The sequence below is a fragment of the Tympanuchus pallidicinctus genome, unplaced genomic scaffold, assembly GCF_026119805.1.
Source record: "Tympanuchus pallidicinctus isolate F22 unplaced genomic scaffold, pur_lepc_1.0 scaffold19, whole genome shotgun sequence".
Classification (NCBI taxonomy): domain Eukaryota; kingdom Metazoa; phylum Chordata; class Aves; order Galliformes; family Phasianidae; genus Tympanuchus; species Tympanuchus pallidicinctus.
The window spans coordinates 1,375,459-1,398,001 of NW_026294710.1; the positions used below are offsets into that span (position 1 = coordinate 1,375,459).

The 22,543-nt window shown below is 45.6% G+C and overlaps 1 protein-coding gene across 2 annotated transcripts; it reads left to right on the plus strand.

Moving 5' to 3' along the window:
- The first annotated feature begins 272 nt into the window (after positions 1-272).
- On the plus strand, positions 273-22,236 carry MAN1B1 (mannosidase alpha class 1B member 1). Of its 2 annotated transcripts, none has more exons than XM_052681301.1 (13): positions 273-460; positions 1,567-1,675; positions 2,255-2,391; positions 3,144-3,304; positions 4,835-4,944; positions 7,007-7,192; positions 10,522-10,670; positions 11,292-11,480; positions 12,395-12,585; positions 13,949-14,069; positions 16,148-16,345; positions 16,650-16,781; positions 17,606-22,236. In XM_052681301.1, the coding sequence occupies exons 1-13, from the start codon at positions 326-328 to the stop codon at positions 17,807-17,809; spliced, it is 2,022 nt and encodes a 673-aa protein (XP_052537261.1). In that variant the 5' UTR covers positions 273-325; the 3' UTR covers positions 17,810-22,236. The 2 variants fall into 2 exon arrangements, with proteins under 2 accessions (XP_052537261.1, XP_052537262.1); XM_052681302.1 differs by lacking the exon at positions 273-460 and adding an exon at positions 525-590.
- The last annotated feature ends 307 nt before the right edge of the window (positions 22,237-22,543 follow it).

Genomic DNA, 22,543 nt, shown 5'->3' on the forward strand with positions numbered 1-22,543 from the left:
ACGTAAAGGCAGCTCCCCCGCCCCGCCCGCCCCGCCTTTCTTTCAGACCTCCTCCCAGCTCCCGCTCAGGCCCGGCCCGCCGTCGCTATGGCGCTGGGGGCGCCATAGAGCCACGGAAGTGCTGCGGGGCTAGAGCGGCACCCGGAAGTGCTGCGGATTGAGAGAGCGGCACCCGGAAGTGCTGCGGGGTGAGAGAGCGGCACCCGGAAGCAACCGCTGGGTCGTCGCTCGGTGCGGGGAGGCTGCGCGGTAATGGCGGCGGGCGCGTGGGGCGGCGGGCGGCTGGGCGCGGGGCGGGCGGGCTGCGGCCTCTGAGGCTGCCGCCATGTACGCTGCCGCCGCCGTCGCCGCCTCGCCGCCCAGGCGGGACTTCATCTCCGTCACCCTCAGCCCGGAGGAGGCGCCGGGCGCCGGCGGCTACAACAACAGCAAGGCCTGGAGGCGGCGCTCCTGCTGGCGGGTGAGGGCGGCGGGCCGCGGGCTGTGCGGGACGGGGCTGCCGTGCAGGGGTGAAGGGAGCGGCTTCCACCGCAGTCGGGATGTCACGGTGGGGAGCTGGAGGCGGCGGAGCAGGAGAAGCGTTCTGTGGGGTGCGTGGGGCGGAGCTGCGGGGCGGCATCGTCTGCGTTGGGGCGTCCACGGCCTCTGGCCCTTATGGAGGGAGGGCTGTAGGAAGCGCTGTGAGGTGCGGGATGTGGCTTTAATGCCGAAGCTCCCTGTTTGCCAAAGGCAGTAACTGGAAGCAGATTCCTGCTCTGATGCATTTTGCTTCTGTTCTTAGAAAAAGCAACAGAATGGTAGCTTAAGTTAATGTTTAACTCCGACCTCTTTGTCTATGGATTGGAGTTCTTGGGTCTGACTTCTCTGTTAGGTTGATGTGGGATTTGATGTCTGGCTTTCAGTGATTTGGTCTAAGTACTTCATTTTTTGTCCTGTTTTGGTTTTGTTCATTATCCTGTTGGCTCACCTTATTTTGTATGGGTTGGTGGCTTTTCTTCTGGTGACAAACCATTATGTATGACAGTTCTACAGATGTGTTTTTGAGATGCAGTGCGCCATACTTTTCCTGGGCAGCAGCTGATATGAAGCTTATTTAAAGCCTTTTCTTCTTTGCTGCAGTAATATTTTTAGCTTTCCTGCCACGTTTTCTGTTTTCATTTTGCACGTCAGTTCTTTAGTAGCGCTGGGCAGGAAGGGATGAGATTTGTGGCGTGTTTCCAAGTTGACATCTGGGCAGATGCTCAGCTCAGGCAGGGCTGTGCTGGAAGGCAGCTTGCTGCAGATGCTGCTGCCTGGCAGTCTCAGCATGTGGCATTCGCCAGGGCTCTTGCAGCAAGCAGCTCTCCTGTTTCACCACACTTGCTGTGCTGTAGGGCAACATGTTGTACTTCTGTTTTCTCTGTCATTGGAGGAAATAAGCAGTGAACTTCTCTGTTGGAAAAAGAGGGTAAAATTAAACTTAGTTTTGTGGTCCTTGCTCTGAATGGACAGACAGGAGTTTAGTTTTGGTGGAGTGGGTTCTTAACGTCGTGCTAAATTTTCTTCCTCTTATTTTTTCTCTGGAAGAAATGGAAGCAGCTGTCCCGACTGCAGCGGAGCATAATTCTCTTCCTGTTTGCCTTCTTGACGGTCTGTGGAGTCATTTCATACACAAGTGTGGGGGAACCGTGGAAAAGTACGTGTTCTGTATGGCTGTAAATTACTTGAATGTAGTGTTACACTGAAGAGACTTTGGTAGTGCTTCTGAATAGTGTTTATTGTGGTGACAGTGGCTGATTTTGTCCATTGCAGTACAGTTATGACGTGTTTCAATGGGTTTGCTTAATCAGAAGTATTTTTCACACCTCTGTGTTGGCTTGACTGAAGAACATTTTGTTTTAGTTGATAAAGGTTTGGAGGCTGTGAATGTTCTTTCCATAACGTTTGTGTGTAGGTATCAGTAACTCCAACCTAAGCAGCAGGATAAGATGGTTTTGATTGTCTATAAGATTTGAAGTTCCAAGGTTTTCTACAGTACAAAGGCACATTTACCTTTGATTTAATCTTCTTGCCTGTATTGTGAAGCAAGGTTAATGGCAATTACAAGGCACGTGCCTTTCAGCAGCCTCCTTTGACTTCAGGAATTTGTTAGTACCAAGTGCTACTTTGTATCTAAGAACTGTGGAGGAGCTCTCACGTGGAATGCAGGCTGTCAGAAATCCCTAGCAGAGCAGAAGTTGCTGATTGCCTTTGCTGAGCACTTTCATGTGTGTAGGTTTAACAAACAAACCATCGGATGAGCACGGAACAGAACCAGATGCTCCTGGATTAAAGCTGGCGAATCCAGCCGTGCTCCCAGCGCCCCAGAAAGCAGATGCCAACGCCGCAGAGTCCCCAGAGCTTTCACCTCAGGTATGAGGAGAAGAATTGGGGTTTATAGACTGCCGAGGAGTTTGTGGGAGGAGCAGATAGCGATACCTTCCAGTGGTTGCTGTGGGAAGGAATGTTAGAGCTCTCGGTGAAGACCTGCTGTGGGCTCAGTGCTGTCGTCTCAGAACGGCTCTTGGCGCGGTCTTTGTGTCCTGGCTTTAACTTTTTGATCCGAGTGTTCGTTTTACTTCTTCACCGTCAGTGACGCACGTCAGAGCGATAGCACTGTGTGCCACGTTGGCTTCTTACTGGAGGCTTCACCTACATGCTGTGATAAATTTGTCTGCACCTGGAATGCTCTGGATGTCAGTGTCACAGCTGTGAGGTGCCTGAGCGGCGTAGTGGCTGGCTGTGACACGCAGGGTGCAGTCAGTGTTGCACTGAATTAGCACAGCTAATTATATAGCAAACAGAACGGGTGTTCAGTGGGTTGTGAAGGGTTACATTTGTGTGCAGTGTGATGAGAAAGAAACAAGAATTGGCTGTTTGGATTAGCAGAGCAGAGGACTGCTGGGTGCTGCACGTATGCTTGTGTGGCTCTTTGTCTATTTTCCTCATGAACTGTTAAATGAAGAAAGAAATCAGAGCTAGCATCACCACCAACACAAAGATGCTGCAGCATCAAGGCAGATTTTGCATGCTGGTATTATATCAGGATGGATGCTTTTGGCTTATGGTTTGAATTTTACTGTTTGTGTGAAGTACTGAGCACATTTTTTTCTTCTTTTTCTCAGAAGAAACCAAAATTACCCCATGGTCGGCGTAATCCTTCCCATTTCCAGATCAAGCCCCCATGGGGGGATGTGAGGCTGCAAACCCGCCATGACACCAGCAAGGCAGTAGAAGAGCCAGTCCAGGCTGATAAACAGGAGAAAACAGAGAAGTCTGTTATCAGGTAGGAGGGTTTCCAGCAAGTCACAACATTCTTTTTTCATTTTCTTTTTTTTTTTTTTCTTTTTTAAGATTGTCATTATTTTATTTTTTTTATTCCCCCGCTCCCCATTGGTATCCATCAGCTGTTGGAGTGAAAACTGTTTTGTTGTCTGTCTGAAGTTGATTTTTTTCTGTGTATTGTTCTTCAGTTCGGTGTGACAGCGTTTGCTATTGGTAGTTTCATTTACTGAATTGGGGGGAATGTGCAGGCGTTCTTTTTTTATTCTTTGCATTGTAGAACTGCAGAGCATTGGAGCCCTGCTAGATGGTCTGCATTTCTAATGCCTTCTGACACTGTTAATTCCCTGCAGAATTTTCAGCACGTGTGCATTTCTTCCATTTGTTTTGCACTTGATGTAATAGCATAAATGCAACAACACAACCTCTCTGTTTCTGCAGTAGACGTGGGGCGCTGTGCTGGTCGGAGTGTTGGTTAGGGATATCATGCCAGACAACAAAGCTAGTCCCACGTGGAGCTGGCAGAAGCTGTGGACGTGCGTGCAGCTGTTTACACAGGACTGTGTTGTACTGATAAAGGCTTATTCCCTAAGATACCACTGGGAATAATTGAAAAGATTTAAGTTGGACATAGAAAAGGCTGTCAGTAGTTGAGCAGATGTGCTTAATTAAGATTTGGGAACAGTAAGTTTGGACACAGCTCCCAACAGGGCCCATCCACAGCCTTGGTACCTCCAGGGATGGGCATCCACAGCTCTGGGCAGCAGTGCTGGGGCCTCACCTCCCACTGAGGAGAGGATTTCCTCGTAACATCTCACCTAAATCTCCCTTGCTTTAATCTAAAATCATTCCATCTTGTCCTATCAGTGTCTGCCCGTGTCGTACAGTGGAATCAAAGTTAACCTATGTATGTACAAACCAGTTGTTGAGGTGGTTGATGTCAAACCACCAGTGGTTGAGGTGGTTTGATCTTGATGTGGACCTGGCTTGACTGGAAGTGTGCTCTGAAAGACTTTTCCTTCTGGAGATTCTTAATGGAAACCTCTTCCAGTTGATGTAGGCTTCTGTGTTTGTGTGCAAACGTGTGTCAGCCCTTGGTGTGGAAGTGACTGCTGTGAGTGGCCAGTCCCTTGTTTTATTCGTGGGCTTTATTCCTGGCTCTCATTTCTATGGCACTAATTGTCAGTGGCTGCTATGGTCATTTCAGAATTGGGTTGGTAACAAAATACTTTAATGCAGCAATCTCAAATGTCTTGCTGCTTTAAAGAAAAGTTCTTCAGTTTATTAAATTCTGTTGTTAAGATCTTAATGAAATTCCAGCAGCCTGTGTAAGACACTTCTCTTAATCCAGCACAATTTCTCTGGTGTAAATGACTTTTTCTTTTAGTGGAAAAGTTGTAGAGTGGACAACATGGTTGTTTTGACCCTTGATACAAAATCCAAAGTGTACTGAAAAATAGTGAGTAAGTCTCATTCATTTGCATGACTTAATGTGAGCGAGTGAAGCACTGATGTCAGCCTCTTGCATCTGCAGCTGGAGAGGAGCAGTGATAGAACCTGACCAAAGCAGTGAACCTCCATCTAGTAGAGTAAAGGAACCAGAAAAACCTTCATCTGTGGAAGGTGAAAGCCAGAAAGAACCAGGTGAGTGGAGCACCCTTATTCCTGTTCACTTCTGCTGTTGAAATTATCCAGCTCCTCCTCTCACATCATTTTTGTTGTCATTTTTGTTTGTTTCTGTTTTTCCTTTATGGAAATAGAATTCTGCCAAAAGGACACAGGAATGAAAACTGTGGGAAAGATGATTTACCTGCGACGTTTACCAAACTTTTCAGTGTCCTCATTCCACCATGACACCTTTCCTGCTCATTAGTTTTCAGAATTTTGATTGAGTGTTGAGTCTCAGTTTTCAATGCTGAATAAGAATTATTCTGCTGCACATGTAAAACTTAGCTCACGTGTTTGGTGCTGTGGCAGGAAACAGATTGCTGTGGCTACAGTGGGCAGACTGTGTGTGAGCAGCCTGCAGAGCTGTGTGTGTGCAATTGCTTGCAGTTCACTGCTACCTCTGCCTCGCAAACAGCCCGTCTGCTCCTGGACATCCTGTCTTTTAGGTGCTTAGCATGTTCTCCTGCATACATTATCAGGACAGTAACTACAGGGGGGCTTATTTACTTGCATGCAAAGGTAGATGCTTTTCCCCCCAAACTGTGCACTTCTGCTGTGCAGCTGTTTCCTCTGAAAGTCTGAAGCAAGGTTCTGGTAAGGGAGAGAGGCTTCTGATTTGGGACTTCTGTGTTTCCTTGCCTTGAGATGATCCTGATGCACTGGGAGCACAGTGGAGATGTCTCTGGTTTCATCCCTGAACTTCTGAATTTTGGGTGCTTCTCTCTCCCATCAATTTCATCTCAACGCATACAAGAGAAACCAGAACAATGTACCAACATACTTGAACTACATGTTTTCCTGCTTTGTTTGGACACACACTATATTCTGATTTTCTTTCCTAGCTTTTTTGCTTTTCTTAAACAGTTGCAGTAGTATTGAAAATAAATTTTAGTGCCAAACCTTTGTGATCTTTCCTACGGGAGGAGCCAGGAAAGATGGTCCAAAGAGAGAGGGCTCAAAGGGGACACCCTCCTTTTTTCAGCAGTGTTTCCTTTTGTTCTGCAAATCCAGGGAAAGTGACTTCCTCCCTGAGTGAAGTTGAACTATTTTTAAGGCTCGCCAGGAAGCTGCAGAAGTTGTTTGTGCAGTTACTGTCCTCTGAAGTCAGGAACCCGTTGTGCTGCTTTCTGAGGTCGTGTAAGGAAGTTCCTGTGTGATAAACGTGGCGCAGCACACAGTGATGTATTTGGTGTGGACTGATGTGATCGAGATGGGGTTGGTTACACTGCTGGATGTTTCCCCCTCTGGAATTCTGTTTGTAACTTTTGGAAGTTTCAGCTGGTGAGCTTGAGAATTCAGTTGTTCAGTATGGAGTGCAAGTTCAATTTTGTGGTGAATTGCAAGAAAAGACTCCAGCTGAACTGGGGAAAAAGACGTGGATTTGCCCAAAATAGGAGATATCTATTTTCTTTTTCCTGATTTTAAATGGAAAGCTCTAGAACAGTGATTTTTTTTTTTCTTTTCTTTTTTTTTGGAACTGACTTTAAAAAGTAGCAGAAATTAATGAATTAGGGAAAGTGAAGAAAAAGTGTGTGTGATAAATGACATGAGGACTTTACTGGTTGCCACATGTGTGCAGCAGCTGAATTACAGTTGAAGACTTAATTTTGGTGTTTCCTGATTTTCCCGTTTTTGAGCTTTAGCAATTCTCATCTCTTGTTGTTTTAACATGTATTTGGAGAAGTGATGTCCGTGTGTATTCTCTGTGCCTACTTCACTTGCTGACCACAGATGCCAAGTATTATCCCACGTGCAAAAGGTTGTGCTGAAAAGAATAAGCTGAGCATGTTTCCACAGAGTCACAGAATTGCAGGGGTTGGAAGGGACTCATGGAGTCCAACCCCCTGCCCCAGCAGTTCCTACAGCAGGTCGCACAGGTCGGCATGCAGGCAGGTCTTGAACATCTCCAGGAGACTCCACCACCTCCCTGGGCAGCCTGGCCCAGTGAACTTTTCTTACCATACAGTTCACAGAGATGTAGAATAAGATTTATTTGGGTGTGATTTGGTGAAATGGTGTTTGATGTTCTCCTTTGCAGTGCCCATAAACGAACGCCAGAAGGCTGTGATAGAAGCATTCCGCCACGCGTGGAAGGGGTACAAAGATTTTGCCTGGGGCCATGATGAGCTGAAGCCATTGTCCAAGTCTTACAGCGAGTGGTTTGGCCTTGGGCTCACCTTAATTGATGCCTTGGACACTATGTGGATTTTAGGCCTGAAAGAAGGTAATCTCTTGCTTCTCTGTTCTCACCCCTGAAACTCTTTGTTTTCTATTCAAGCCGTGTATGGTTAGAGATCTTTGAGGGGAACGTTTATTACACGTGGCGATAGGAGTAGTTTTTCTGTCAATTTTATATATATAAAGTTCTAAACACACACAAACAATGTGCATTTATATATATATGTAACCCTACAGCTCTGTATGAACAGCCACCATTGCTCTTGGGTTAGTTTGTTTAAGCTAGAAAAGAGTATTCAACTATTGTGTATAATATGTGTGCTAGAAACTGAGGAATGGGTGGATAGGCCACTTTGTTTTGTTTCTATACTGATTTATGTTGATGCTGTTGCACAGCCATCAGCCTTAGGTTGATGAGATCTCCTGAGATCTCCTAGCTTGTGTGTGATCATAGCTAGTATCAGCATTTTGTGTCAGGACTGAAGAACTTTATGTAAGGATGGAGGAGGAGTAATCAGTACCCCCTTTCTGAACTGCTCTACTGTCTGCGTGTTTTTTTCAGATATTTTGTAAGTAAGGCTGCTTTAATAAGTGTTAGAAACAGATTTTAAATAACTAAGCCAAAAAAATCTGTAATTCTCTTGGAGAAAACATGCTTGATCAATATTTAAGTGTGGATGGGTTGTTGTCTTGTTTTTTGTTTTGTTTTTAAGATGGTATTTGAAAATGTATGGAACTGTAGCTGTTGAACGATGGTAGATAGCCCTCTTTGTAAGCTTAGGTAAATCACAGCAATGTGTGTCATGGTGGGAAGAGCAGAGCTGCAAGTGAGGGCTCAACAATGAAATTCTACGTGCTTCTGTCTTTTCTTCCTTGGGAGTTTGTGCAAAAATACTGTATGAAACAGAAAGTCTGCATCATATCTGCTGCTGTGTCTTGAGCAGATTGTCTTGAAGTTTCATCAACTTGTCAGCATGCTGCTTTTTCATGAAAAATTAACTGGGAATTGCATAGAGCTTTTAAATTATTAGCAATTTAAATGTGTTGAGAATGGGTTCTCATTGAAGATTGCTCTGTTTTACAGCAGTTCTTTTGCTGATTGCCTCAGAAAGCTCTCGAGGTTTCTTTTGAATAACAAATGCTATCTAAATGAATGTTCTGTGTGAGGTAGCTGATTTTTCTTACAGACTGATGGGTGCTAATGCCTTTGTGACAGAGGACGCTGTGTTTCTGATTATTCTGCTGGGTAATAATGGACAGCACAGACTTTTGTGTGATTCTTCTCAAGTAGACTGAGAAGAATATCTACAGCAAATCCCAAACACGTCAGCGGTGAACACATAAAAATGCTGCATAAACAATCCTGGCTGCTCTGGTTGAAATCCTTTGCTGAATTTGGGTCAGCCCAGGCCTTATTGTAGAACACAGCACGTGGCTGTTTCATGGCTTTTTTCCTTTTTCTTTCTCCTACTTCCCAAGGACACAGGCATCCTTTTGCTTAATGGTCTGTGGAACACCTTCCGTTTCTGGGGAACAGGTTGTTCTGTGACTCACGAGCCAGAGTTTGTGGGGCACACGATTTAAGATAGCTCAGCCTTTGGGTTAGAGATGTAAGCCAGCTCACATGGACTGCAGAGTCAAACCTGTGCAAAAGCAACCATCAGGTGGTACGGCCGAAAAGCTGACGGTCAAATACAAAACATCCCTTTTTTTTTAATACCTTTCTGAATTAATAGTGTACTAAACTACCACTTTTGTTTCTGTGGAAAACACTGCAGACAATCTGAAATTGTGTGTGTGGGTTTTCTGAGTTAAATGCTGAGCTGGGAGACAGGGCTGCCCAGGGTACTGCGAGGCCAGAGGAGGTAATGGCTGTTAATTGGAAATGTTATGGCTATCTTGATGGATGACAACATTGGTCTACAAAAATTCAATGTAATATTTTTTGAGGACTGTTGGTGGAGTGTCACAAATTGTCTGACAAGGTGGACTTGAAAGGTCTCAATTTCAGGACTACGTTGAGCTGGACAGGCTGAAGTAGTGGGCCCATGTGAAGCCATTGAGGGTCAGTAAGGCCAAGTGCAGGGTGCTGCATTGGGTCGGGGCAGTCCTGGGTACTGATACAGACTGGGGGAAGATTCCTTGAGAGCAGCCCTGCGCAGAAGGACTTGGGGTCCTGGTGGATGAGAAGCTGGACGTGAGGCAGCAGTGAGCGCCTGCAGCCCGAAGGCCAGCTGTGTTGTGGGCTGCATGAAAAAGGGGCGGCCAGCAGGAGAGGGAGGTGATCGTCCCCCTCTGCTGGGCTCCTGTGAGGCCCCATCTGCAGCGCTGCGTCCAGGCCTGGGGCTCCAGCACAGGAAGGACGTGGAGCTCTGGCAGCGGGGCCAGAGGAGGCACTGAGATGAGCAGAGGGCTGGAGCAGCTCTGTGTGAGGAAAGGCTGAGGGAACTGGGCCTGTAGAGCTTGGAGTAGAGAAGGCTGCAAGGAGACCTCATGGTGGCCTTCAGTGCTTGGAGTGAGCATATAAACAGGAGGGGAACGGCTGTTTGTGAGGGTGGATGGTGATGGGACAAGGGGGGTGGTTTTAAAGTGAGACAGGGGAGGTTTAGGTTGGATATGAAGAGGAAGTTTTTGAGCCAGAGGGTGGTGAGGCACTGGCACAGGTTGCCCAAGGAGGCTGTGGATGCCCCATCCTTGCAGGCATTCAAGGCCAGGCTGGATGTGGCTCTGGGCAGCCTGGGCTGCTGGTTGGCGACCTGCACACAGCAGGGGTTGGAGCTGGATGAGCACTGTGCTCCTGTGCAACCCAGGCCATTCTAGGATTGATAAACTGTTCCTCAGTTTTCCCAATTTTTTTTCCCCTTAAATAATTATGATTTTTTATTTTTTTGGCTGATATTTCTCTGTGTATGTCTGTGGTGCGTGCTGAATAAGAGCTAAGCTTTTTGGGCCTGTATGGGAACTCCTGAATCACGGCCTTAACCACTGATTGATCACCTGAGTCAGCCCTGGGAGCACAGGTGAAGGCAATTTACCCCCGAATGAAGGAAGATAGTGGTGGAATCACCATCCTTGGAGGTGTTGAAGAACCGTGGTGATGTGGCAGTGAGGGACGTGGTTAGAGAGTATTGGTGGGGATGGTTTTATAACTGGATTGGATGATCTTAGTGTTCTTTTTCCAACCTTAGCAGTTCTGCAATTCGAAGGTGATGGTAATCAAACTTGGCCCAGCTCCTGCTCTTTGTTTTAGTTTTCCTACTAAATAATGATCCCTGTAGACAAATATATAACTGTCAAGTATCATGCTACTGTCTCTAGTACAGTTGCTGGAACATGCTACAGGTTCATAACTGTGCTATATTTTATACTTTGCAGAGTTTGAAGAAGCAAGAAAATGGGTAGCAAACGATTTAGCCTTTGATAAAAATGTGGATGTGAACCTGTTTGAGAGCACCATTCGTATCCTGGGAGGCTTGCTGAGCACCTACCATCTCTCTGGGGATAGCCTCTTCCTGGAAAAAGCTGTGAGTGATCAGTCCTGGGAAGTAAATTGGATCAGTATATCGTAGTGGAAGAGGTTGGGGAAGGGTTCATCAGGAAGTTAAATGTTGCTGTTTTGCAGCTGTTTCATAATCAGAATGGTGGGGGAGGAATTTACCATTAATTTTTTAAACCTGTATTTCTTTGCTCTCTGGATCAACTTAGAGCTCTACTGTGTTGTATCAGGTGCTATTTTAGATAGGCCTTTCAGATTCTTCTGTTGATGAAGAGCTGACCATTGTAAGGAATTTTATGAAACAAAAGCTTGAATGGCTTTTCAGTGTCTTGAAAAGAGTATTTGGTAGATTTTGTCACCTTTTCACTGCATCTTGACAGCATCAGCCACCTCCTTAAATAAGGCAGAGTCGATGACTTCAACAGTAAGTCATGTTACATAGGGACTGTGGGCTTGGTTGAGGCATGCAGAGCAGGAAGGAGGTAGCAACTAGCTGTTCTTCCAAATTAATCCGGGGCCGCTTTTAACTCTTGTCTTTCTCTCACAATCTAGAGCCGGGCTGCTACTGCACTCATGGGATTGCTGAAAGCAAACCTGGCAGCTCGCACGTGTTGACGCTTGCTTTTCTTCTTTCTCCCGTGTCCTTCAGAAGGACATTGGGGACAGGCTCATGCCCGCCTTCAGGACTCCTTCCAGGGTCCCGTACTCCGACGTCAACATTGGCCGTGGCTCCGCTCACCCGCCCCGCTGGACGTCGGACAGCACTGTGGCAGAGGTGACCAGCATTCAGCTGGAGTTCAGAGAGCTGTCTCGCCTCACTGGGGATGAAAAGTACCAGGTATGGAAAAACGGGTTGGCGTTACCCCTTCTCTTCTTCTTTCTTACTCTGTGGTTCTCTACGGCACCTGTGGTCTCCCTGATGTTAAATGAGTTGTGAAACTGTATGTGAAGAAAGGAGAATTCCAATTGTTCCAGTTATTTTCTGAAGTGCCAGAAGGTAATGGTGGAGACAGTTGTTGTTCTTCCTTGGGAGCAGCTTTTTATTTAGAAAAAAGCCAGGACAGCCACCTCCTCGCACCCATCCCTTCACTCTTAGGATGGTATTTCTGCTTGACAGTACATTGTCAGCTCTGCAAGAAAATTCAGCGTGGGCTGTAATGCTGTGCATGACTTCATGCTTTTAGAATGGCTTCTTCATGCCATTATTTAAATTCTAAGGAAAAAAAATACTCTTATTACCTTTCACATAACTGAAATAGCTATAAATCAGATTGTGTGTCATGGTGTAAGAAGAATTTATTTAAAACAAAAATAATTTCATAGGAAAGAATAATTTTCATGGTTATTTTTTTGGTAATGTTATTCTGTTGTTTTTAAGGTGTATCTGGAGCTCATGCTTTGAATAGTGCTGTTATTTCTTCAGGGGTAGCATGGTTCATGCAGTTGTTGTAATCAGATCGTAGCCTCACACTGAAGTACTGGTTTTTGAGTGGGCTTTCTGCACTCAGGAATAAACTTGAGCTTTGTATTTGAGAAGGAAAGAGTTTTAATTATTTCAGAGTACTTAGGCATACTGGGAACACAGGCTTTGATAGTCAGAAAGCTTGAAATGCTGTGTTTATTAAATCCCATGAGCTGAACTTGCATGCAGAAGGATAACTAAAGATTTGTTACTGGCCAGAAGCTACTGGCCACAGTTTTTTGTGTCATTTGTATGTGTGCAATTTATGTTTATGCTGTTCTTTCTTCTAGAAAGCTGTCGATGAGGTGATGAAGCATGTTCACACCCTTTCAGGGAAAAATGATGGGCTGGTGCCTATGTTCATAAACACCAACAGTGGGCAGTTCACTCACTTAGGTGTTTATACTCTGGGAGCCAGAGCTGACAGCTACTACGAGTATTTGCTCAAGCAGTGGATTCAGGGTGGGAGAACAGAAAATGAGTAAGTTCTTTCTGCTGCTCACATTGGTGTGAAAATGATACAAGTTGTAAACATTTCTGTTGTAGTTTTATGCTGGAAGAAATACAGTGTGTATATGTAACAGCCAGCTTCAAGTAGCTCACTTGCAGAAAGGGGTGTAGGATGACCTGTGGTAAATTGAGATTAAAACAGCTGGAGAATTGGGCTTGCTCGCAAAATGTCTCCTCACAAATCTTTTCATCATCACATCAGATGTGACAAATGTTACGGACAGGAGGAGCCATTCAAGTCTTTGCACTAAAGATGGACTATAAACAGGCTGCCTTTGGAAATGAGGCTCCCTTTGGGAACTATACTGCCTCTCACCAGCTGTCCGAGTGTTCTCTGGCTTTGCTAGGGAAGGACAGCTGCTGTGGATGGTTGTGGTGGGAGGTGAGCTTGTGAGGTGTAACTTCTTAGGAGGTTGAGCATTTGTTTAAGCATTACTTGAGGTCTCTTGACTTCCTCCTGTCTGCCCTTGGATAAGTGGAAAGGAATGTTTTTATGGAGTAGAAAAGTTAGATGTTTGAAGGCTTCGTCCAAAACTAAGGGGGAAATAATCACAGAATCACAGAATCACCCGGGTTGGAAGGGACCTCAAGGATCATGTGGTTCCAACCCCCCTGCCCAGCAGGGCCACCAAACATCCACATTCAGATCAGGTTGCCCAGGACCCCGTCCAACCTGGCCTTGAAAATCAAGCAGTATTTATAAGCAAATTGTGTTGGAAGTGTCTCATCTCAGTGGGTTCACTTCATCCAGAGAGGCAGTGTGCCCCAGTGAGGCCCTGTTGAGGGCCTGGTCTGTCTCTGTGTAGTTTGCATCATGACTTTTTACAAGCCATGCCTTACTGTAAACAGAACCATTGTCTTCAGGCTGTGATGGTGTTCTGCCAGCCTCAGAAGGGAATTACAAAATGACTTTCTCATTAAAAATATTTAGAACAATGGAAAGTCCAGTTAAATACTGTGAAGAAGTGATTCATAATGAGTGGTCAAACACTGGAAAGGATTGCTCAAAGTCATTGCTTAGGAGATGCTCAGAAATTAACTGGATAACCGTCCAAGCAACTTGGTAAAACCCAGTTGCTTCAGAGCAGGAGGCTGCACTACAGATGTCCAGGACATCATTACCAGCTGGGGCTTTCTGTGGTTAAAGTACTCCTCAGGATTCCTGAAGTGATGTCTAGTTGTTGTTTGGAACCAGAGCTGGAGTTATGTTTGCTTTATTTCTTTGGAGTTACGTGAAAAACAAACCCAGCGTAGCTAATAAACATACATCATCAGCTGTGATGAAATGGGTCCTGTGTGTGTGTGAGCCAACTGGGAATGGTTTTAATTTACAGACTGCTGGAGGACTACATGAGAGCCATAGAAGGCGTGAAAAAGCATCTTCTTCAGAGGTCACAACCCAAGAAGCTTACCTTTGTAGGAGAGCTTGCTCATGGCCATTTCAGTGCCAAGATGGTAAGAGAACACCTGCACATAACAACAAGAAAACGAGCAAAACCACCACCACAAAGAAAAAAAAACCAACATATGCAAGTGTGAGGCTGGGATGCTCTCATGTGTGGCTTTTCAGACAAAATCTGACCTGTAGCAATCACTTTGTGAGCAAAAATGTTTCCTCTGGCTGTTTGAGCCACTACTGGAAGATGATTAGCAACAGCATTGACAGTTTACACGTAGCTGAGGTGTGAGGAGCACTGCAGAGAGACTGGGAGAATTGCTGCAGCTCCACCAGGCTCATCAGCCTGTTTTCAAAGGCTGCAGGCTCTGTGGATGTGTATGGATGTAGTAACAGCAACTAGTTTGAGGATAATGGTTCCCCGGGGACCTTCTCTTTCACCACCAACTGCATTTACACTCATGTGAAAGTTAACATGTCGGTGTTGGATTTGAATTCTGCCCCAATGCACCTCCTTTGCCATAGAATCCCAGTGTCAGAAACTGCTGTGACAACGTCTGTTCTGTGTAATGCTTCTCCATAATTCAGAGGTACAAAAATTTAAAGGTACACCTGGCTTTGCAGATTAACCTTGAAAACAAGCAGTTGACCTCATCTTGCTCTGTTAGTAGTAAAAAATGAAAAATGAGAATTTTGGAGGGTTCTATTTGTGATACTTCTTTTTCTGCATGTGTGCTCAGTAGTTGAAGCAGTGTTTGAAGCAGCCATCTGCTGGTGGGAAAACTTGCTAAGCTGAACTCCCTGCTCTTAATCTGCAAAGTCACACTCCTTAAAATCTGGCTTTAAAATCTTTCAGTGAAAGATCTTATGCAAATCCACGTAGCCTTTTTTTTTTTGTGGTGCATCACTGATGTATGTGTGGCCTTGTGTGCACTTCTTCAGTACCTGCAGTGAGCTTTAAGGAACTCTTTGGGTTGTTTGTTTTCTTTATAGCGTCCAGCTCTGTTTTGCAGCATGATGTCACGCTCCTGTGCTTATGCTGAGCCTCAACCAGTGCCCATGGAATTGGACAAAGTGTTCAATAGTTCATACCAGTGCTGCCTGAGCACCAGGACACGTGTCCTGTGTTCAAGTGGGAAACCAGAGCTTTCATTCCACATGTTAAGGATCATTTGGAATTCAGTACGTGACAATAACCCTGTAACAGTTCCTACATGCATAATATCAGCAGTGGGTTACCCCTGGAAAGAGGACGGTCAGCCCTGTAGTGCACATTGAAAGTTGTTGGAGCTGACTTCTGGAGCTGGAAAAGCTGAGGAAGGAAGGTCCCTGTAGTTCTTTCTCTCCCATTTTGTGCTGGGGGAGCAAGCAGGAGGAGTGTGTGCACGCTCAGCCCCAGATGCCTCTCTTGTGTGACACACAGGAGCCAGGTGTGCCTTGTTTGCAGTGCCTGCATGCAGCTAGCTGTGCAGTGCAGACGTGGGCAGGGTTGGGAGTGGGAACCAGCTGCTTCCTGTGCTACAAGCTTGGTGCTTGTAGCAGGTGAGCATGAAATAACACAGCCCAAATGACAGAAGGGGGTAAGTCTTCATATGTTTGAGAACTTGTCTGTGTTTTCCACTTGTACCAGCGCATGGAGTGAAGGCGGTTGTGTCTCTGTGAGCGTTGTCTGCGTTGCAGTAACACGAAGGTGATCATTTCAGGCCATGCACTCAGTTCTCCCCATTCCTCAGAGCCCTTTCTCGTGGCTGACTCTTCTCACTCTGTGGTCCCACCTCAGTTTTTGTTCTAAAATATTGACATGTATGTCAATACCTGTCTTTACGTGTTCTTTATTGAGAACCCTTCAGGTGATCTCTGCCTCTCCCCTCCCCCCTACCTGCCACCTTTCTTTGAGATAGTTGACATAAAGACATGTGGACTTGTACTTTTTCCAGATTTGGGCTGGTGCTGTCATAATGCTTCCTGTTCTGTATTGCACTGCAGCAGGTTGTTAAAATCTACCCTCAAGATCTTGGTACCTGAAGTGTCAGGGGGAAAAAAAAGTCACAGTGTGTGTTCCAGTAGTGTCAAATGAATCCTACTTCACTTGATTTGTGTGACCTCTCTTCCTAGTAAGAGTTGTCTTGTCTTACAGGATCACTTAGTTTGTTTTCTGCCTGGGACTTTGGCTCTGGGAGCTCACAATGGATTGACTGCTGATCACATGAAGCTGGCTGAAGCTCTGATAGAAACGTGTTACCAGATGTATGCACAAGTAGAGACAGGCCTGAGCCCAGAGATCGTGCACTTCAATCTCCATGCACAAAAGGGCCACAAAGATGTAGAAATCAAGGTGAGCAGCCAACTGGCATCAGCTGTAGTTTGATGACCCTTCTTATCTTGATTCTGCTGCTGAATATCCCAGCCACACGTTGGTGATGTACTTTGTAAAGTGGCTTGATCTGTTGCCACATTGCTTTGTAGGTGTACCGTAGCCCTTGTTTTTAATTACCCCTGCAGAGTATTTAGCTTCTGAATTGTGCACAGAAAACTCCTTTTGGGTTGGATGGGGAAGGGAGTTGCTGTTTCTCCCTGTGTGTGTGCTTTTGGAGGAACTACTGGTCTGAATTCTTGGCTTTCTTGTTTTTCTCTTGCAGCCTGCAGACAGGCACAACTTACTGCGACCAGAAACTGTGGAAAGCCTTTTTTATATGTACAGATTCACCGGAGATAAGAAATACCAGGACTGGGGCTGGGAGATCTTGCAGAACTTCAATAAATACACACGGGTAAGGTCAGCTCGTAATGCTCTCGTTCCTACAGAACTGAACTCTCTTGCTCTCTAACAAGAGCTGCTGAAACCTCGCTTTGTCTCTCAAAGCCATCAAAGATCTGCAGGGAATCTCTTAAGAGCAAAATGAAAGTCAGGTAACGCAGAGTCTTACAGTTGAGGGAGCACAAAATAGTTGCAAGTTATTTCAGTGACTGTACTTTTACACTGATTGAAAAGTAAAAGCAGCTCTGTGCAGACTACCAAAACTTTTCTGTTTCTTGGAAGCTGTTAGAATCTGTGCTGTCTTTAACGTTCAGAAGCTGAGAAAGATCTCGCTGGATTTAAACAGCACTTTGGTTGCCAGATACAAACTGCCAAGGGAAGTGCACTAATGCCATAATAGAGGGCTTTTGTGTATTCATGCTGATGAGAGCGCTAAGAAGAGTCCATTTTGATATGCTGAGAAAGCATAGTGCCAATGGGGATTAAATGTCTTCTTGAGAAGAGGCCGCAGATGAGTGTGGTGCTCTGGCCAGCTGTAAGTGCCGTTGTTTCCTGTACCTTTGTCCACAGATGTTAGTGCTGCAGGCTTTGCTCTATCTCTGCAAATTGAGCATAAGTGGACGTTTTGCTTCATTTTGTTCTGCATTCAGTGGTTTGCCCAGAATTCAGTGAACTGCACAGAATTTTTGTAACTGATTTTTATGTGCAAATGAAAAGCGAGAACAAATTCTGCTCACTAGCACTTGTTTTTCTGCAAGAGCACCTGCGTGCTAAGAGGTTACAGCAATATTTCAGGTAAAAGAAATATACAAAGTGCTCTTTTTTCTCTTTCTGCAGGTTCCTACGGGTGGCTATACTTCTATTAACAACGTTCAGAACCCCAGTAACCCAGAGCCACGAGATAAGATGGAGAGCTTCTTTCTTGGGGAAACGCTCAAATACATGTTTCTGCTGTTCTCAGATGACATAGACTTAATTAATCTTGACAAATACGTATTTAACACAGAAGCTCATCCACTCCCCATCTGGGTGCCAGCATAGATCACAGCAGGGCTTCCAGTGGTGGTGTTTTTACCTTCAAGTCACTTTACTTTTCAGGGTGTGTGGAGAGATGCTGTACGACACTTTTCCGGCTTAAACAAACCTTTGAGAAAGCATCTCCCATTTGGAGATGTCACGTCAGTCTTAAACCTAATCCCTGTGCTTTGGACCTGGGATGAAAAAACTGTGCAATATGAAGCTGCTTTTCCTGGTATTGGTGGTGAGGCTCAGAGAATATTCATAGCGTGGACCATGGCACAGGGCTCCGGTGGATCAGGACCCCTGCTGTCAGTCTTACTAATGCTAATTAAATGCCAGGAATGCAGAAAGTTGTCTTAAAGCACAGGAGTGTCTGGAAAGAAGGAATAAGCCTACAGGTTTCTGGTTTATTCCCAACATGTGAAACACCTGGTTGTGGCACCACTTCTTCGTAGTGCCCGTGGTGTTTCAGATGGTAAGTGGAATAAACAGTGGATGTTGTCCCAGGTGGAATTAAAGCTGTCAGTGGTGGTGCTGATGGTCAGATCTCATTCCAAACAACCAAGCTATGCTGCATCGTGTTAGGAGGAGGAAGGGGCAGCAAAGTGTCTGTAGCACAGTGTCTTAGTTTTATAGAGCACTTTGAACAGTCTGTTCAAGCGGTGGCTGAAATGAATGGTGGGAGAGAATTTGCTGCTGGTTTGGCTCAAAACGATATATAATTTTGTAGACATATTGCAGTTTTTTAACTTATCTGCAGCAATGCAGGAGACAATGTGAAAAAAGTGAATACACGTGCATTTTATGTATTAATTGCATCAGTTAGACTCAGGTATTCTGACTGAAAGCTGCTTTGTGAGGTTGGGCACTGGGAAAGCTTGTGAGCGCATTAGGTGTAATTCCATGTCAGCCTCCTCCCATCCCTTCCTGTTCACATCTTGCATTGTGTTTGTTGACCCAGTGGGCTTAGAACTGTATAGCAAGCTTCATGTTACTCCTCAGTTTGTGGACTGTGGAGAAGCTGTCAGGTTTGGGGTTGCTGTTTTTGATAGGAGTACTTTGGGTAGAAGTATTTCCACGAGGAGCTCTACGAGCAGACAGCCTCCACGTGTTGTGACAACTTCTGGTCACAGCAGTTACTGAAATCTATTCCGTTTAAAAAGAAAGCAGAGCTAGGCTTGCTTCTTAATCCTATGGGAGCCTTCGGACCTTCTGTTTTTACATGTGCAAATAGGTTTTAAACCACGAGTTAGGAATTGAGTGTTCTTCTGTTCCAGCATTCTGCAGCTTTCTATCTTTTGATTTTGTAACTGTATGCACAGTCCTACTTTCACCAATCTCAGAAATGTGCTCGTTTGTATGTTTTTAAAGAGATCCTTCTTGCTGAAACCTTTTTTCCTCTCTGATGAATGAATGGGAGCAGTGGGAAGTACGCAGTGTGTGGGGCTGGGGGTGAGACCCAGCCCCTCATAATCCAGGGTTTCAAAACAACGAATCCAATCTGACCCACTGGTTGATCTCCAGCGCTTTGGGTGTCTGTGTGTTTTACAGCCTTTGTAACCTTTGATCTGTAAAGTAAAATGCTGCTTTGTTCTGTGCTGTCAAGTTCTGTTCGCTGGATTCAGAACTTGTCCGTTGGCCCACTCGTAAATCCTTCGAAGAACATTTATCATTCCAGGTATTGACGATGGCTTCTGGCAGTGGGGAAATGGTGCACATCACACAAACTCACCTTTTTTTCTGTCAGCAAAGGGCCCTGAGGTTTCCTAGAGGACAAACCTGTGCGGATGGTTCGTGTTCCTCCTGCTCCAAGGACAGCAGTAACTTTGGAAGGTGGTGCTTGGCCTTGTGCTGCTGCTGCAGCTCGTGGTGATCCCTGAGCTGCACGTTTGGCAGTGAAAGACACAAATTCCACAAGTGGCATTTCACCTACGGTGTTTCACAAACCCCACAGAGGAAATAAAGATAATTCTTACAATGTGGAATGCATTGAAGAGCTTGCCAGAAGTAAGTTGGTGGAATCCTGTACTAATCTTAGTGTAGTTAACTCTACAGCTAATTTTCTTTTGTCTCGTGTGAGGGTAATGCTAAGCCATTGTAGAATGGGAGGAAGGAAGAAGAGTGAAGATGCACTTTCCCAAACACGCTTCTTGCCTCACAGCTGAGCTTGCTGGTCCAGCTCATTTCTGCTCAACCTAATTCTTCCTGGGAAACTGAGTTGTCTTTGCAGTGTCTCTACTGAACACATCCCTTAAATATGAAGATGCTTAGCTCTGTTTAGAAAGCAAATGCTCGACTTCTCTATCACGTATGAAATGATACAAAGCTAAATAATCTGATAAGAGCTCATCTGCTTCTTCTGTTCTTTTGCAAAGGTCCTTCAAATCGCTTGGTTTTGCTTCCTCAGCATAATGTGTTGTCAGCCTATGAACCTTGCCCTTCTTCCTCCTATTCACGTCTCCCCACTGCCCTCCCTGAAGCCCAACAGGAACTTTGTACACCTTTAAATTCTTACCTTTCCCCCATGGTGTGGGGTTGTACTCTTGTGCTTATTTGAACCAAAGCCTTAACTTTGGGGTCTGTAATCCACTGTGGGGTTTTGTCACTGTGGTGTGGTTGTGATCAGGTTAAACGTCAGGGAAAAGCTATTCAAGCCAAGATTTCCTCCTTTTGCACAAAGAGCTGCCTTGGTTTCTCTCCAAGAGCTTGAGTGCCTTTTCTGATTAAAATAAAGCAAAAACGTCCAGCCCTTCCCAGCTGTACCGTCATTGAGAAATGGATGGGGGAAGAGCCATCAGGGCTGGCAGCATCCTGCTTGCAGTTTAACCTGTTTGCTCAAAGAAAATTCAGTATCTGGATGCAGGCACGTTTAGCATCTTGTCTGTTCAACCTTCTTGAGCGTGGAACTTCCCATACCAGGCATGGAAACCAGCAGCTTGGCAAAGCCCATGGCATTGGCTTGCAGGGAGCTTTTGTGTTTCACACCGCCTTCTGATTGTGAGGTTCTCAGCATTGCATGCCAAGCTCAAACACTGCAGTGTTTGCACCTCCAACTCTGAGCAATCAGCTTTCTTTCCTATTCCATTCTGTGATGTTGCAGAGATAAGGGATGCGTAAAGGATTTCTTTGCCATATTTGAACAGCTTGTGGCAGTTCTGCTCTTGAAGACTTATAAAATTATTTATATAACACTTCATGCATATCCCTGACACTGGACTCCTTTGGGGCAAGTACTGTCTGCAGCAGGAAACAGGGATTCATGTAGTCCACTGCAAGACTTAAAGAACTTGTATCCCTCTGGAAGGTGAGAAGACACCTTTGGAACCTGTTAATGGGAAGGCTCAAAGCAAGCACTGTCCAAATGGTAAATTGCAGACTCCTACCCCAAAGACTGATACTGAAGTTGGCTGCTGTGATGCATTGCTGGCTTGGTTTAGAGTGTCTGCTTGCTGGGAGCTGCGCTGAGGCAGGGACAGAGGCAGTCGAGGCAAGATGTCATCCTGTCTGCACAGACACCTGCTGCTACCTGCCTTTTTTATGTGGTGCTAATGCTGAACCATTGCTAGGGTAGAGCAGATCTCAGTGCAGAAGTTGGGGTCTGTGTGCACGGAGGGAGAATGCCAGACTCCATCTCCGCGTGGCTGGAGGTGGCAGAGCTGATTGAGCCACAATTTCAGCAGGACAACCTGAAGCCTGACTTGGGTGTGAGCCAAAGGCACGCTGACAGATCTAGCAGAGGTAGCAGACTTTCCTACAGCACAAGGGGAAAAAAATTCTTACTGAGGTTGTGGTTCCATTAACAGTCATGAAGCCCCACGCTTGGGGCTGGAGTTTGCCTAATGAGGTGTTGTGTAGGTTGCTCTCCATTGGTAAATGATTTGGTGAACAGGCCGTAGGTCCTGTTCTTCCTCTCCGTACCCCTCCAAGAGAAGCTTTGTCCTTTCGAGCTTAAGAACAGGGAAGAGGTAAGTTGGTCATATGCAAAAAAGCAACAGCAACGAAGACGAAGCAAAGACCTTTTATCAGCACCTCAGTGTTGTGAAATAAGAGACCAAGAGTCCAACTCTGGGAACCAGTGCACTGTGACAGCAGGGGGGACCTGGCAGCGCGAGGACTTGAGTTCGAGCCACGTGATGTAAGTTGGAGCAGTGCTGTGACTGTACGCAGTGCAAGCCTGTGGTGAGCAGAGAGGCTTCTCCACTGCCTGAAAGGCACTGCACACTGATTAAATGAGGCATCCAACTGATGACCAAAACACGTATTTTTACAGTTCTGCTGCTCTTTACTGGCACAGAGCACATCGAGTAGGTGAGAATCTACCTGCTAAAGGGCACAGATAGTTTGCTCCGCTTTAAAAAATCAGAACAATCCTTTTTTGTTGTCTTTGGTTATACTTACCAAGCAATGAAATTGTCACACACTTAAATAAACTTGTTATTTATTTTAAAGAGCTGAAGCTGTCTCCAGTATAACTGTGCTTCTACTCACTAACGTGTGGCTCCTGAGGGACAGGGGGACAAAACAGGATTTCTGCAGATCAATTTCTCACCAAGCAGATCTTGTGTTTTGTCTTATTTTCTTGTGTCTCTTAAGAAACAACAGCAAAAGAGAACACCAAAATCCACAGCACTGAATGGGGCTGAGCGGGTGAGGACTGGAGCAGACCAACCTGCAGCACAGAGCCCAGCACAGGGTGCAGAGATGGTGGGGGCCTGGAGCACCTCCTGATGGGGAAAGGCTGAGAGCCCCAGGGCT

Excerpts from the sequence above, each read along its gene's own strand:
- MAN1B1 (XM_052681301.1), top strand. The coding sequence starts at position 326 with ATGTACGCTGCCGCCGCCGTCGCCGCCTCGCCGCCCAGGCGGGACTTC. Across the intron at positions 3,305-4,834 it reads ACAGAGAAGTCTGTTATCAG|CTGGAGAGGAGCAGTGATAG; the intron begins GTAGGAGGGTTT and ends TTGCATCTGCAG. Across the intron at positions 12,586-13,948 it reads GGTGGGAGAACAGAAAATGA|ACTGCTGGAGGACTACATGA; the intron begins GTAAGTTCTTTC and ends TTTAATTTACAG.